The 15316-nt window shown below is 34.4% G+C and overlaps 1 protein-coding gene across 1 annotated transcript in view; it reads right to left on the bottom strand.

The window, feature by feature from the left end:
• The window catches only part of DTWD2 (DTW domain containing 2), a 116552-nt gene that overhangs the window by 77651 nt on the left and 23585 nt on the right, over window positions 1–15316 (bottom strand). Inside the window, exons 2-4 of the mRNA XM_046665523.1 lie at window positions 10965–11055; window positions 6940–7034; window positions 466–658 (exon numbers count right to left, since the gene is read on the bottom strand). Of these exons, the coding sequence (XP_046521479.1) occupies window positions 466–658; window positions 6940–7034; window positions 10965–11055 (379 nt within the window). The remainder of the gene's footprint in view (window positions 1–465; window positions 659–6939; window positions 7035–10964; window positions 11056–15316) is intronic.

Genomic DNA, 15316 nt, shown 5'->3' with positions numbered 1-15316 from the left:
ATTATTAATTACATCAACAAACTGAAAAATAAACCATATGCTTATAATAATGAATGACAAAAAAGTATTTCATAAAAATTCAGTCATTCCTAATATGAACAAGGTAATTTAGCTACAAAATAAAAGCATTTAAACATAATACTTCTTAACAAAAACACTAATACATATAGAAATAACTAATCCTTAGACTTCTCTGATTAAATGTCTGAGAGATTCTTAATATAGCTAAATGTCTAAACTATGGTGAAGTTTGGCAGAAGGAACTGAGAAAGAAGGACAAATTTGAAATTTTCTACATATATATCAAACACACATACAAGCATATACATATCTATGTACATACACTCACACATACAAATACTATCAAATTCATATATAAAAAGTAACTGCATTCCCTCACAGAAAATATATATAATAAACATAATTATACATTTGTATTTATTCTATGTTAAAATATTAGTTTACCTGAGTGGGCAATCGGAACAAGGAGTTCTTATAAAAAATGTCCTTAGCCTGGCTCCATGTACCGTCGATGATGATGATTGTGGTAGGATAAATAGGAGAATCTAATATAAATTCTTCCAAATTAGCAGCTTCAGCCCCTGGATACAATATTAATGTACCAGACTTCCGACAAACAGTTGAAAGTTCAGGATCTCTAAAAGTTTAAAGAAAAACTTTATTAGATTGTGGGGAAAAAAACTTTCATTATTCTTATTGGACTTCAATCAAAACTACATATCAAAGCATTTGGCACTGGAGATGTAATAATGAATGAGATCTCTGTCTGCAAGCAACAAAACGACCTTAAGGGGGAAGGAGACAAGTTAGTGTCAGTTAAAAACAATAAATGGCATCTTTCTTAAATTGAAAAATGGCATCTACAAAAAATGTACAGCCAATATCATATTTAAAAATGTCCCTTAAGATTGGGATCAAGGTAAAGACGTTGGATTTCACCACTCCTAATACACATTGTACTGAAGGTCCCAGTTATTGCAATAAGGCAACAAAGAAATAAAAGACATAAAGATCAGAAAGGAAGAAATATAAGCAACCCTACTTGCAGATGATAATGCTATTTACATAGAAGGTTCTGGGGAATCTACAAAACAATTTCCACAACTAACAAATGAATTCAGAAGGCCACTGGATACAAAGTTGATATACAAAATCCAACTGTTTTCTTATATACCAGAAGCAAAAAATTGAAAATAAGTATTTTAAATTCTATTTACAAAAGATAGCAAAAGCAATATATCACTTAATCATTCCCCCATGATTACATCACATACTCTAACAAAAGCCTGAATTAATCATTCAAGTATCAAATTAATATTAAATCAATAATCTTTATCAGCTTTAGTTTAAAATCCATCAGTGAATAATAATTTACTGAGTAAGCACTGTATTAAGGAACATAGAAAAACTGAACTACTTGACATAATGGGCTCAAAATGGGATGGGCTATTTCAAAAAGTGTCAAATTTCTTATCCCCAAGCACATCTGTGGAGGAGTTAGATAGCTCAATGTCAGAGACAACCCAGATAGTTTCCACTTCTACCACCACAGATGCTAACACTTTTGAAATAAAATAACGTAGCTCCAAGTTGGTGGATTAGGCGGAACCCAGTTCTACCTATACATCCACATTCACCCAGGAATTACAGAGAAAATATCATTACAAAGAGCTTCTGTGTGAAAGAAGTGTCACAATGTAAATAATGATGTGGCCGCTCCCCACATGAAGAGCTCTGGATCTCGCTTTCATTCCCAAGAAAACGGCAAAATTCACAACAGCAGCACCAAGCCCAGAACAAATCTCACCTCTGGGGGCAAGGTGATGCCGAATCTGCAAAAGAAAATTCTATATGAGAAAAGTGTGCCTAAACAATAGTTTCAGAGAAGGGTAAAAAATGATTGTATAAAGTTCTAACATAAAGTTTTCTTCATAATATGAAGCTAAATAATAAAGAAAACTAAATTACCACGGAATGAAAAAGTGTGGTCAATTGCCTGGGCTTGGTGCTAGTACTGGTCTTACTTAGCATTTTTCTAAGTGAACTGAAAAAGGAATCTCCATATTTCCAAGAGAAATTAAATTTTGCAACTAAAAATATATTTAACTATGTAGGTAGGACCAAAGTAATTTGTGAAGGCTTTGTGAATGGGAGGAAAAGCAACAAATATGCTTCAAATGTAAGAAAAGACTTCCAGAAAAATTTAAATATACATATATATAATTTATATTTAGGATACTGGGTTCTGTAATCCAGTGTAAAATAAGATCCAAGGACATTATAAAACTGTCAGTGAAGATATCAACTAATGGGCTGCGGCACACAAAAATATTGGGCCTCATCAAAAAGAATATTTTAAATATTACAGGAGAAGGCATTCTATGTTTTAAAAAAATACAATGTACTTGGGACTAGAAACAAAGGAAATGCAAGAGAACTGGAAAACAAGCGATAAAATGGCAGCGTTAGGCCCCCACGTTTCAATAATCACTCTAAGTGTAAACGGATTGAACTCTCCAATCAAAAGACACAGAGTGGCAGGATGGATTAAGGAACAAGACCCAACAATATGCTGCCTCCAGGAAACACACCTCAGCCCCAAAGACAAACACATACTCAGAATGAAGGGATGGAAGACAATACTCCAAGCTAACAATGAACATAAGAAAGCAGGTGTCTCCATACTTATATCAGACAAAGTAGACTTCAAAGCAAAACAGATAAAGAGAGACAAAGAGGGGCAGTTTATAATGATAAAAGGGACACTCCACCGAGAAGACATAACACTTATAAATATATACACACCCAACACAGGAGCACGAAAATATGTAAAGCAACTATTAACAAAACTAAAAGAAGACATCAACAACAATACAATAATAGTAGGGGACCTCAACACCCCATTAACAGCAATGGATAGATCATCCAGACAGAAAGTCAACAAGGAAATTACAGAATTAAATGAAAAATTAGACCAGATGGCCTTAATAGATATATATAGAACACTCCATCCAAAAACAGCAGGTTACACATTCTTCTCAAGTGCCCATGGAACATTCTCAAGGATAGACCACATCTTGGGAAACAAAGCAAGCCTCAACAAATTCAAGAGGGTTGAAATAATAGCAAGCATCTTTTCCAATCATAATGCTATGAAACTAGAAATCAACTACAAGAATAAAGCTGGGAAAGGGGCAAAAATGTGGAGACTAAACAACATGCTACAGAGCAAAGAATGGATTATTGAAGAAACTAACAAAGAAATCAAATATTATCTGGAGACAAATGAAAATGAAAACACGACATACCAACTCATTTGGGACGCAGCAAAAGCAGTCCTAAGAGGGAAATTCATTGCAATACAGGCTCACCTCATTAACAAGAAAAATCTCAGATAAGCAATCTCAAACGACACCTTACAGAATTAGAAAAAGAAGAACAAACAAAGCCCAAAGTCAGTAGAAGGAGGGAAATAATAAAAATTACAACAGAAATAAATGAAATTGAAACAAAAAAGACAGTAGAAAGGATCAATGAAACAAAGAGTTGGTTCTTTGAAAAAATAAACAAAATTGACAAACCCTTAGCCAAACTCACTAAGAAAAAAAGAGAGAAGACTCAAATAAATAAAATTAGAAATGAGAGAGGAGAAATCACAACGGATACCACAGAAATACAAAAGATCATAAGAGAATACTATGAAAAACTATATGCCAACAAATTGGACAACCTAGAAGAAATGGATAAATTCTTAGACTCTTACAACCTCCCAAAACTGAAGCAGGAAGAAATAGAGAATCTGAATAGACCAATCACAAGTAAAGAAATAGAAACAGTAATCAAAAACCTCCCCAAAAATAAAAGTCCAGGACCAGATGGCTTCTCTGGAGAATTCTACCAAACATTTAAAGAAGATTTAATACCTATCCTTCTCAAACGATTCCAGAAAATTGAGGAAGATGGAGCACTCCCTAACAGATTCTATGAAGCCAACATCAGCCTGATCCCAAAACCTAATAAGGACAACACAAAGAAGGAAAACTACAGGTCAATATCACTGATGAACATAGATGCAAAACTCCTCAACAAAATTTTGGCAAACCAAATACGGCAATACATTAAAAAGATTACACACCATGATCAAGTGGGATTTATACCAGGGACACAGGAATGGTTCAACATCTGCAAGTCAAGCAACATGATACACTACATTAACAAAATGAGAAACAAAAACCACGTGATCATCTCAATAGATGCAGAGAAAGCATTCAACAAGATCCAACATCCATTTATGATAAAAACTCTCAATAAAATGGGTATAGAAGGAAAGTACCTCAACATAATAAAGGCCATATATGACAAACCCACAGCCAACATCATACTCAATGGGCAAAAACTGAAAGCCATCCCTCTGAGAACAGGAACAAGACAAGGGTATCGACTCTCACCACTCTTATTCAACATAGTACTGTAGCTTTTGGCCAGAGCAATTTGGCAGGAAAAAGAAATAAAAGGAATCCAAATAGGCAATAAAGAAGTGAAACTCTTGCTGTTTGCAGATGACATGATCTTATATATAGAAAATCCCAAAGAATCCACTGGAAAACTATTAGAAATAGTCAACAGCTATAGCAAAGTTGTAGGGTATAGAATCAACATACATAAGTCAGTAGCATTTCTATACTCTAACAATGAACTAACAGAAAAAGAACTCAAGAACTCAATCCCATTCACAATCGGAACAAAAAGAATAAAATACCTTGGGGTAAATTTAACCAAGGAAGTGAAAGATCTATACAACGAAAACTACAAGAGTTTCCTGAAAGAAATTGATGACGACATAAAGAGATGGAAAGACATTCCATACACATGGATTGGAAGAATAAATATAGGCAAAATGTCCATACTACCTAAAGCAATCTACAGATTCAACACCATCCCAATCAGAATCCCAATGACATTCTTTACTGAAATAGAACAAAGAATCCTGAAATTCATATGGGACAACAAAAAACCCAAATTGCTAAAGCAATCCTGAGAAAAAAGAACAAAGCTGCAGGGATCACAATCTCTGACTTCAAAGCATACTACAAAGCTACAATAATCAAAACAGCATGGTACTGGTACAAAAACAGGTGCACAGATCAATGGAACAAATTGAAAGCCCAGAAATAAAACCACACATCTATGGACAGCTAATCTTCGACAAAGGAGCTGAGGGCATACAATGGAGAAAAGAAAGTCTCTTCAACTAATGGTGCTGGGAAAACTGGACAACCACATGTAAAAGAATGAAAATTGACCATTCTTTTTCACCATTCACAAAAATAAACTCAAAATGGATCAAAGACCTAAAGATTAGACCTGAAACAATAAATCTTCTAGAAGAGAATACAGGCTGTACACTCTTTGACATCAGTATCAAAAGGATCTTTTCGGACACCATAACTCCTCAGACGAGGGAAACAATAGAAAGAATAAACAAATGGGACTTCATCAGACTAAAGAGCTTCTTCAAGGCAGGGAAAACAGGATTGAAACAAAAAAACAACCCACTAGTTGGGAAAAAATATTTACAAGTTATATATCTGACAAAGGGTTAATCTCCATAATATATAAAGAATTCACACAGCTCAACAACAAAAAATCAACAACCGGATCAAAAAATGGGCAGGGGACATGAACAGATATTTCTCCAAAGAAGATATACGGATGGCCAATAAACACATGAAAAGATGCTCATCATCACTAATTATCAGGGAAATGCAAATCAAAACTACACTAAGATATCACCTTACACCTGTTAGAATGGCAAAAATAACCTAAACAAAAAGTGACAAATGTTGGAGAGGTTGTGGAGAAAAAGGAACCCTCAAACACTGTTGGTGGGAATGCAAACTGGTGCAGCCACTATGGAAAACAGTATGGAGATTTCTCAAAAAATTAAAAATAGAAATACCATTTGATCCAGCCATCCCACTACTGGGTATCTATCCAAAGAGTTTGAAGTCAGCAATTCCAAAAGTCCCATGCACCTCTATGTTCATCGCAGCATTATTTACAATACCCAAGACATGGAAGCAACCTGAGTGCCCATCAACTGATAATTGGATGAAGAAGATATGGTATATATATACAATGGAATACTACTCGGCCATAAAAAAGGATAAAATCATCCCATTCACAACAACATGGATAGACCTTGAGGGTAATATGTTAAGTGAAATAAGCCAGATAGAGAAAGACGAATTCTGCATGACTCCACTCATAGGTGGAAGTTAAACATATAGACAAAGAGAACTGATTGGTGGTTACCAGGGGAAAGGGGGGGTGAGGGGAGGGCACAAAGAGTGAAGTGGTGCACCTACAACATGACTAAAAATAATGTACAATTGAAATTTCACAAGGTTGTAAACTATCATAATCTTAATAAAAAGTTAAAAAAAAAAAGATGTACCTAAAATCAGAATACTAAATATAGTTCTAGTCACTGCGCCTTAGGAAAACCTTAATGGGCTAGACAGATACGTGTTTACTTATATAAATGTATATCATATATAGTTGTATTCAGAGAAAAAAACTGAACTAAATTTAATAAAAGTACCCTACCATCCTGAAGCCATTTTTAACAAAAATGAAATAAACAGTAAATATATATGCTTTTAGGCTCAACATCTATTACTGTGGAATTTAGACAATGCTATCATTCCTTTGTTTACTCCATTTTGGTCTGTGTTTTTGGGGGGTGTTTTTATGTTTTGCTTTGTCTTGTATTATTTTGAGGGGAAAAGGCAGAACTTAAATTTTTTGACCACTCCCAATGTACCATGTTCTGGGTCTAATGCATAAGTCAAAGGAAACCATTTTTAAAGATCTGTGTAGAAAAGATTACTTTAAATTGCCCTAAAAATTATTTACCTTTCTTCACTGAAGCGACGACCAATCTTGACTTTACACTTGTCCTGAGGGAGGCATGCTGCTAGCAGAGGAACTGTCCGCAACACTTTGTTTTCCTTTAATTAAAAAATTAACTAAAATGTAGATGTTACTTAGACAAACACACTTTTAAAACTTTTATGATGAACATTTGACTCATAACATTATATATAATTTTCACAAGTCCTTTACTACAAGTCTTTTTTAATAAAAAGAGCTATAGTTTCTCTGATTTTTATCAGTATTAAATACAATACAAGTGTACATTTTAATTCTATTTGGGTATGTTTAGAGGTTTACTGATCAAATAAGGTAACGTTAATCTAAATAATGGTTAAGATTACCAAAAATGTAAATTTATGCTTAACTAGATCGAATTATTTATTCTGAAAAACTTATTTCAATAGTAATTACATTTTGTAGTATGTCAGCTTGAAGATAATTGCCTAGATCTTTATGCCCAGAAAGCAAGGAAGTTCTCAAAAAAACTAAAGAACGGGGCATATCAAAGGGACAGAGAAGCCTATCTTGAACTCCCAATGGCCAAACTAGAATAATTTGAGCAATAAAATAAATAACATAGTGCTTGGATTATAACCCAAAGCATAAAATAAATACAGAGTCCAGACTGATAGAAGCAAATGATTGAATAAATAAATGGGAGAGAAAAGATAAATCTTCCTTTTAGGAGAATTTCAAGTAATAACTGTAAATACACCCCACTCCAAGGGGCAGAGCTTAATCTCTCCTTCCCACCTGAGTGTGGGTTGGATTTATGCCTTCCTTCCAAAGAATAAAGAGCATGAAAAGGGAAAAAAAATAACTTTAGAGTGGAGAAATCTGGTGACCCTTTCTGTAACTTCTATTAACTACCATCAGTGGTTTTTTCAACATCCTATCTTCCAACACTAAAAACCACTTTTCGTATTGTCACAAGAATTCTACCTTAATCCTAGTAGAGCCAGGTGATTATTCTGCCTTAGCTTCGCACTTTTCTTGGTTATTTTGATGTATAGTGTACAGTCACTGTCTGCCTCTTCTCCACTGGCCCAAATGGGAATGTCATGCTTGATCAAATAAGTGACAGCCCTTCTCTACTCTGTTTACCTACATACAGCCCAATGTTATCTTTATATATACTCACAATGAATAATTTGACTATTTTTGTGTCTGCAAAAAAATGACAATGTACTTAAGGAATGTCAAATATTACTTACTTTCCTTTAGGAATGTCAGAGTCACTTAGCAAATTAATACACAAAACAGTAATGTTGCATATGAATTTACTAAAGTAATTAAAAATAAATTTATAATTACATTATGTTTGTAACAGAAACAAGAAATATTATAGTGACAACATTCCATAACCACAAACACACACATATATACACCCTTAAGGGACATTTTTGTGTTTATCTCTTTCACCTCTGGGTCTCTGAAGTATTGATTAAAATAATATGTAAAAGATGCATTTAAAGATGCTGAGAGTAGTTAATTGATCTACCTAATAAAAAGTTGGAAAAGGAAACCGAAGAATCACAACTTGCTGGAATTTTAACTAAAAAGAATATGTAGCATGCTGGAGCTCTGAGGGAGCCTGAAAATAACAATTTGGAGCAGCCAATATGATGAATGAGACTAGGAGGAGAAAGGTGAGAGGGGAGTTTTAGGACATTTTCCAGTGTTTCATACTGTTTTCTTCCCTCCTTACCATCACTATGAGACTTTGACAAATACTTAAATCACTTTCAAAACTTTTATCAAAGTAACACATGTGCATATATACGTCAAATTAAATAGTGCCAAAAGATTTATAATGTTCCCAGATACACTCCCCAGTACCACTTTTAGAGGTAATCAATTTAACTCTTTTAGCTATTTCTTCTGGAAGTTATCTCCATATTTCTAAATAATATGTGTGCTTGCTAATTCTTGATTTATCAATTTTAGATATTATCTACAAACTACCATTTATTATCATAATAGCTAACTTTAATGTACATAATTCTAAGTGCATTATATATACATATTGATTCATTTACTGTCTATAATAGCCCAGTAAAGAAGTATATCTTTTGTCATGTTCATTTTACTAATGATGAAACTGAAGCACAGAAAGGTTAATTAACTTGCCCAGGGTTACAGAGTTTAAAGAGCTATTAAGGATTTAAATTCAAGCAGTCTGGCTCCTGAGACCTCTCTTCTAACTACTGCACTTTATAACCAAAGCCTCTCATAATAAATGAGGATTTAGCTTTCTTACATTATTCCTTACCCTCACATTTCCTATAATATTTTTAGTTAAATCAATAAAAAGTGTTTACATCATTATGGCTACATGTACATTGTTCACAAAAGGCCAAGCGGTTTAACATAACATTTCCTTCTGGTACAGCTTTTTGTTATTTTTGAGATAAGCATCTTGTTTTCATCTTAAGTAATTTTCTATACACACATCCCTACTCTTTGAAATGCTCCATCATACCACCTCCCTATCATCCACTCCATTAAGTCTTCTTTTCTCAAAGCCCCCTCCTAGAGCCTATCCAAATGATTTTCAATCACTTTTTAGGGAGCGTCATCAAATTGGCATATTCTTTTATTGAAAATAGTGTGCTGAGATTAAGCACAAGGCAGCCCGGTATTACTAAGTTAGATTAAGACTGGAAAATTCTTTGGGTGATAAGGAAAAACAATCTGAATGTACTTATATAAACATAAACTACATTTGTAGCACACAAGATTATAGACGGATCACCTAAATTGTGAATTAACCATGAAAGGAAGGAAGGAAGGAAAGAAGGAATGAACGAGATAAATAAATAAATAGACTTAAAAACATTAAAACTGTCACAAATCAATGAAAACACCTACATTTTAAAAGCCATCTTATGTCTGGGACTACACAGTAATGAAAAGTCACCATACCATGTATATGGCAAAATGAAAACAGCATTCACCATCAAAAGTCAGGTTTTAGCCAAAACTGTTATGACTAGTATACTATCATTTTACATAAATTTGAGCTGCACAGTGTTGTAAGTTTAAATAAGGTAAAATAATGCTAGTAACAAAATTGTCACAATCCTGACAAAAGCATGTTGTTTGTTAACACTGAAGAAAAGGTTACCCAACAAATGGAATATTTAATAATTTGGAATAAAAGAATAAGTGTTGCATCATTTGGAAAAAGAAAAAGATTAATATTTTTCATCTCTTTATTAGTCTCCAAGTGGTATAGTCTTCAGAAATCTAAGAAAAAAATGATTCCTTCTTCAAAAGCCTGATTTGATCTATCATGTCCTGAGTTCCTAAATGCTGGAAGAGTTTTAACTTTAGTTTACATTAAACCCATTTTGTATCATGCATCAACTAGTTTTTTATTGACTATACTTTGTGGCTTTCTATGACCTCCTTCCCTCCCCTCGTCATTACTGCAGCTAATCAAGAGTTACGAACACACATACACACCAGCACATGCATATAGGAAACTATTAATTAAAGGTCTTTATAATACAATATATATAATATAAAATAAACATATTTGTTCTATTAATTTTAGAAAATTAAAAAATTTATTTTATACATTCATTTTGCAAGACTAAAATGCTGAGAATTACTTCTACTTTAACAAGAAAAGAGATCAAGGAATATAAGCTATGATCAAAATTTAGAAAGTAATGACTTTCTTAGCTTTTTACTCACAAAAATCTCATTTTTTCTTCATACAAAATTGTTAGAGTTCTAAATTTCTATACTATTTAATAAGACCATTTTTATGAAATAACACTTTTATAAAATAACATAGTCTTTATCTCTAAAGCATATGACACTATACAATCATATAATATGTAAAAGAAATTATTTTCTCCCAAAGAGAAAAGCATTTATCATCAATTTATTTTCAGAAATACTAAAGAGCTGAGAGGGATGAGTATGTTTATCTGTGTTTCCTCTTGTGGACTTATATTCTATTTGAAGTTGAGTATTTTACAAAACTTACTCACCTCTGCTGGATGCTGAATTATGTACAAGTGGGTAGAGATGTGCAGAGGATGCACTGGTAGAAATGGACACAAACATACTTTCTGAGGCCGGCTAAAGGGCAGAAAGAAAAAGGAAACCTGTAAATGTTTAAAATACAATGATATAACAATAACCTAAAACTTGAACATAATCCCACTTCATTATATAAAGAGATTTGCTAATGCTGCATTCTTTTAAAATGAAACACTAAGAATGAATTTAATCAGTCAGAATTTATAAATGAGAATTTGGAAAAAGACTCAAGTAAATTCTTTACCATCTATATAGCTCAAAGTACCTTAAAAAATCTTGTCTTACCTATCTTTGGTGGAAGAATACTTGTAAGTCACCACCATGCTCTTTTATTCATGAAGTAACACTTCTACTAAGTTTCATTCCAAATAAAGAACAGATCTCATGTCAAAGAGAAACCTGGCAATTCTTCTAAATCATCTTGGAGTTGGAGGGAACGATATGATGGTAAAATATTAGAACGTAATTACCACCTAGAAGAGACTCTTAATCAACCTTGGCCATCAATCAACATGGAGAGCTCACCAGTTGTGAGAAGAAATCCAAATAGGGACTGCCAAATAATATTTGGTTAAAATTATATCCACAGACTGTCTGCCTTATCCATTTGTTTTCCCCTTTGTTACTGTTTACTTTGTTTTTGTTTTTGCTACTTTTTAGTGCTTTACTATTGTTTTGGTAATAATTACACTTATTACAGAATTCAGATGGAAAAAAAGGGTATACTTTCCATCTCAGTCCTCCAGCCTAGGGCACTCTCTTCCCTAGGCGCAACCAATGACCAGTTTCTTTTGTGTCCTTCCAAAGGCATTGTAGGAATATACATTTTTATTTCAGCATTAAATCCATTATTTGATATGTGTGTTTATAAAATGAAATTCATCAAGCAGCCAGATACAGTATATCATGGAAGTAAATTTTCACAACAGATCACTAATACAGGCAGATGTTACATGCCATTACTATAGTATACAAGTGAATGTTAAATTAAAGGGAATTCCCAGCAGCATATTTACAACTGCAAAACTGACCACTATCAACTCCTTTCTCAATTTTACTTATGTAGAGCCTGAGGTAAGAAACGCTTATATTAATAAACCATAGAGTGTGAGTAAACTGGTTCAATTGTATCTACTACCTCATTCTGCAAGAAGCTGTCAAGCCTATGTTCCTGCTAAGAAATTATTTAGATTATATCTTAGAAGGTGGTAGAAATGTATTGTACAACAGGACCCCACCTCCCCTCTCCACCACCAAACCTAGAATGGACGATTAATCAACACAAACCAATATACTTGCTTTCTAGTGACGTCTGAAATGATCAGTATGATTACTCTGCCCTACATTGGATTCCCTCTCAGGAATGTGAGCAGATTTACAGGGATGGAGAGAGTCTTTCAGTGGTCACAGGAAGAGTAAACACAGAGAGGAGCAGACAGTGATTGATGGCACTAGGTATACTGATAAACAGACCAAGGGCTACAATCAGAAAGGATTCCTTGGGCCCACCCAGTGACATAGTGGTTAAGTTTGTGCACTCCATTTCAGCAGCTCAGGATTCCCAGGTTAGGACACGGGATGTGGACCTACACTGCTCATCAAGACATGCTGTGTTGGCATCTCACATACAAAATACAAGAAGACTGGCATGGATGTTAGCTCAGAGACAATCTTCCTCACCAAAAAAAGAAAAGAAAAAAAGAAAGGATTTCTCATTCAGTAAAACGATGAAGAGGCTGAGTTACATTCAAACTCTAAAATTTTAAGTTTCTGATTTTTTTTATGAAACTCTATATGACTGAAATGCACGATTTCACATAAGATGATTTTAGATAATTTAGAATAAGTTTAAGTAATTTCAGATAAGATTTTAGTAATTTAAGACAAGATGAAGCCATTTAAAAAATTCAGAATTTAATTGGATATCAACTTAAATATCTGTAAATCGTATGATTCTAAGAATATGAAAGAATGCAAAAAAAAAATCAATTGTCCTATGCAGGAAACATCCACATATCAATGAGCCAAAGAACTGCAAAATCCAATCAAGTAAACAAGCTGGGCAGACACTGCAGATTTCCGTGGGCAGCAAAAAACTAGGTAAAATAAACACTGAAAACAACATTTTAAGCTCATGACGTGTGTAGTGATATAAAAGTCCTTAGTGTGACAGTTTGGATAGTGCAAAGAACTACTCGGCTATTGGTAGCCCTGGGTTTCACATCTGACCAAAACCTCTGTTCATAAAAAAAAACCTCAGTTACCTGCGATGGAGAGTTCCACTTCCAGGATGACAAGGAAAGTTGCTTCACAGACCCACTCCCCAGCGAAACAGAGCTAACAAAAACTATTTTTAAAAACAACCATTTAAAGTTTCTGGAAAATGTTCTAAGGGCATATTTGAATGAAGAAACACCATTCAAGAAAATCTATGAAAATTTGGTAATGGGACACTCTGTGGCATTTGAACTATAACCCATTTCCTATCTTGCCCCAGCTCAGGCTGACAGAAGCTCCACTCCAGCTAGTGTGGCTAAGAAAAGAGAGCTCCCTCTCAGCTCTTAATCAAAGCTTACCGTATGTCATCAGCATTTCTCATCCCCGCCAAATCCAAGTTGAAGAGGCTAAATTCCTGATGAGTGCGGCCAAAGGAGCAAAGGCTCCCTTCCTCCACCCAGCCTCCAACTATAAAACAGTAGCTTTACCACAGTGAAATAGGCTAAGAATGCTGGGGCCCCAACTGCCCTCACCCCAGTTTGCCCATAGGACAGAAATTCCACACCAGAACCAGCAAGCCAGAGGTTACTGCCAAGCCCTGAGCCCAGAACAGTGGCTCAGAGCGTTTGCCCCAGAGGAGAGGCAGACTGTAAGAAAAGAGAGGTCTGAAGCGCTCCCCAAAGTAACTGCTTTATTTGAAACAAAGTGTGAGGAAGTTCAAGACTAAGGGTGCTTTCAAAAACAGTAACTACTCTTAATTAAGAGCAGCAAGCTAAATCATAAGCCAGCTACGTCATCATAAGGACTAGGGAAAGAGACAGCTAAGAGCACACCTGCAGTGGGAACAAACCTCAACGAGCGGCCTCAAAAGCCACCCCTGCCTGAATTTAACTGGATCAAGCTGCTGAGCCCTTTATGCCCTAGGGCACTGCATCAAAACAACAGAACAATCAGCTGGTAATTAGTGCAGTCTAATAGGCAGGATGTAACACCAAAAGAAGAAGGCAGCTTAAGAGAAAGATCTGGAAAAGAGACCCTCAAAGAGAACCCTGCTAAAACTATTGTGATAGTATGATGTTTGCACAACTTGGCTAATACAACAAAAACCTCCAAATTGTACACTTTAAAAGGATGAGAGTCACAGTATGTGAGTCATATCTTAATAAAGCTGTTGTTTTAAAAAATGTAAAAATGCAATGGAAAAAGAATCTTCAACCTAATTAATAAGAGAGAAGCATTTTATCACTATTTGACATTATGTTATCTGAAGCTGGCTTTCCTTCCCTACAATGTAAGCAACATTAGGACAAGGACAAGGCCTACATTTTTCACTTTTGTATCCCAGCACCAAGTATACTGTGCCATCAATAAATACTGCTGAGTACATCAAGGAATACCTTTGCACTCCCTCTTACCTCCACCTTGGGATGCCTTTTTCCTCCTACACAATTTCTTATCCTATGCCTTCATTTCCTTACATATCAAATATTAATCTCTCCCTCACTTCTTCTCTAGTACTTAAGGAATTAGTTCCTATTATAAGTGAAACTCAGAGTCTCAGATCTTCTTTTGCTATAATTTGTGATCATTCTGGTAAGCAATCGCACATAAGAGGCAAAAATATTTACTGAAGAAAATATTTACTAAAAAAAAAACCAAACAGCTAAGCACTATATGTAAATACCATAACTGTGACACAAGCTAAAACTAATTGTTTTGGCTTATGCTTTGACATGCCCATAAAACATCATTACCTATTTATTTTAAAGTATGTTCCCTTTATTAACCTATTTCTAATTACTTCAAACTAATAAAACTATGGTTACTTAAAACATCTTGCATTCCATTGACCGACTTTAGATTTAACAAGTTACTCTAACAATATGAATTTGTGCTTATTTGTTACTTTAACAGCAATTTTTCTCATACTTTCCTCCTCCACAATGGTTTGCATGCATTGTGCTGGTGACTAGCTATTCAAATGTTAAACTCTCTCTTACCAAACAGGCAGATAAGTGCAGAGTAATTGCTCTCTTTATTCTAAAATCTTTTTCCAATAGAATAAAATGCCTAGGAATAAATT

Source organism: Equus quagga, chromosome 7 (assembly GCF_021613505.1).
Source record: "Equus quagga isolate Etosha38 chromosome 7, UCLA_HA_Equagga_1.0, whole genome shotgun sequence".
NCBI lineage: Eukaryota > Metazoa > Chordata > Mammalia > Perissodactyla > Equidae > Equus > Equus quagga.
This window is presented reverse-complemented; position numbering and strand designations above follow the sequence as displayed.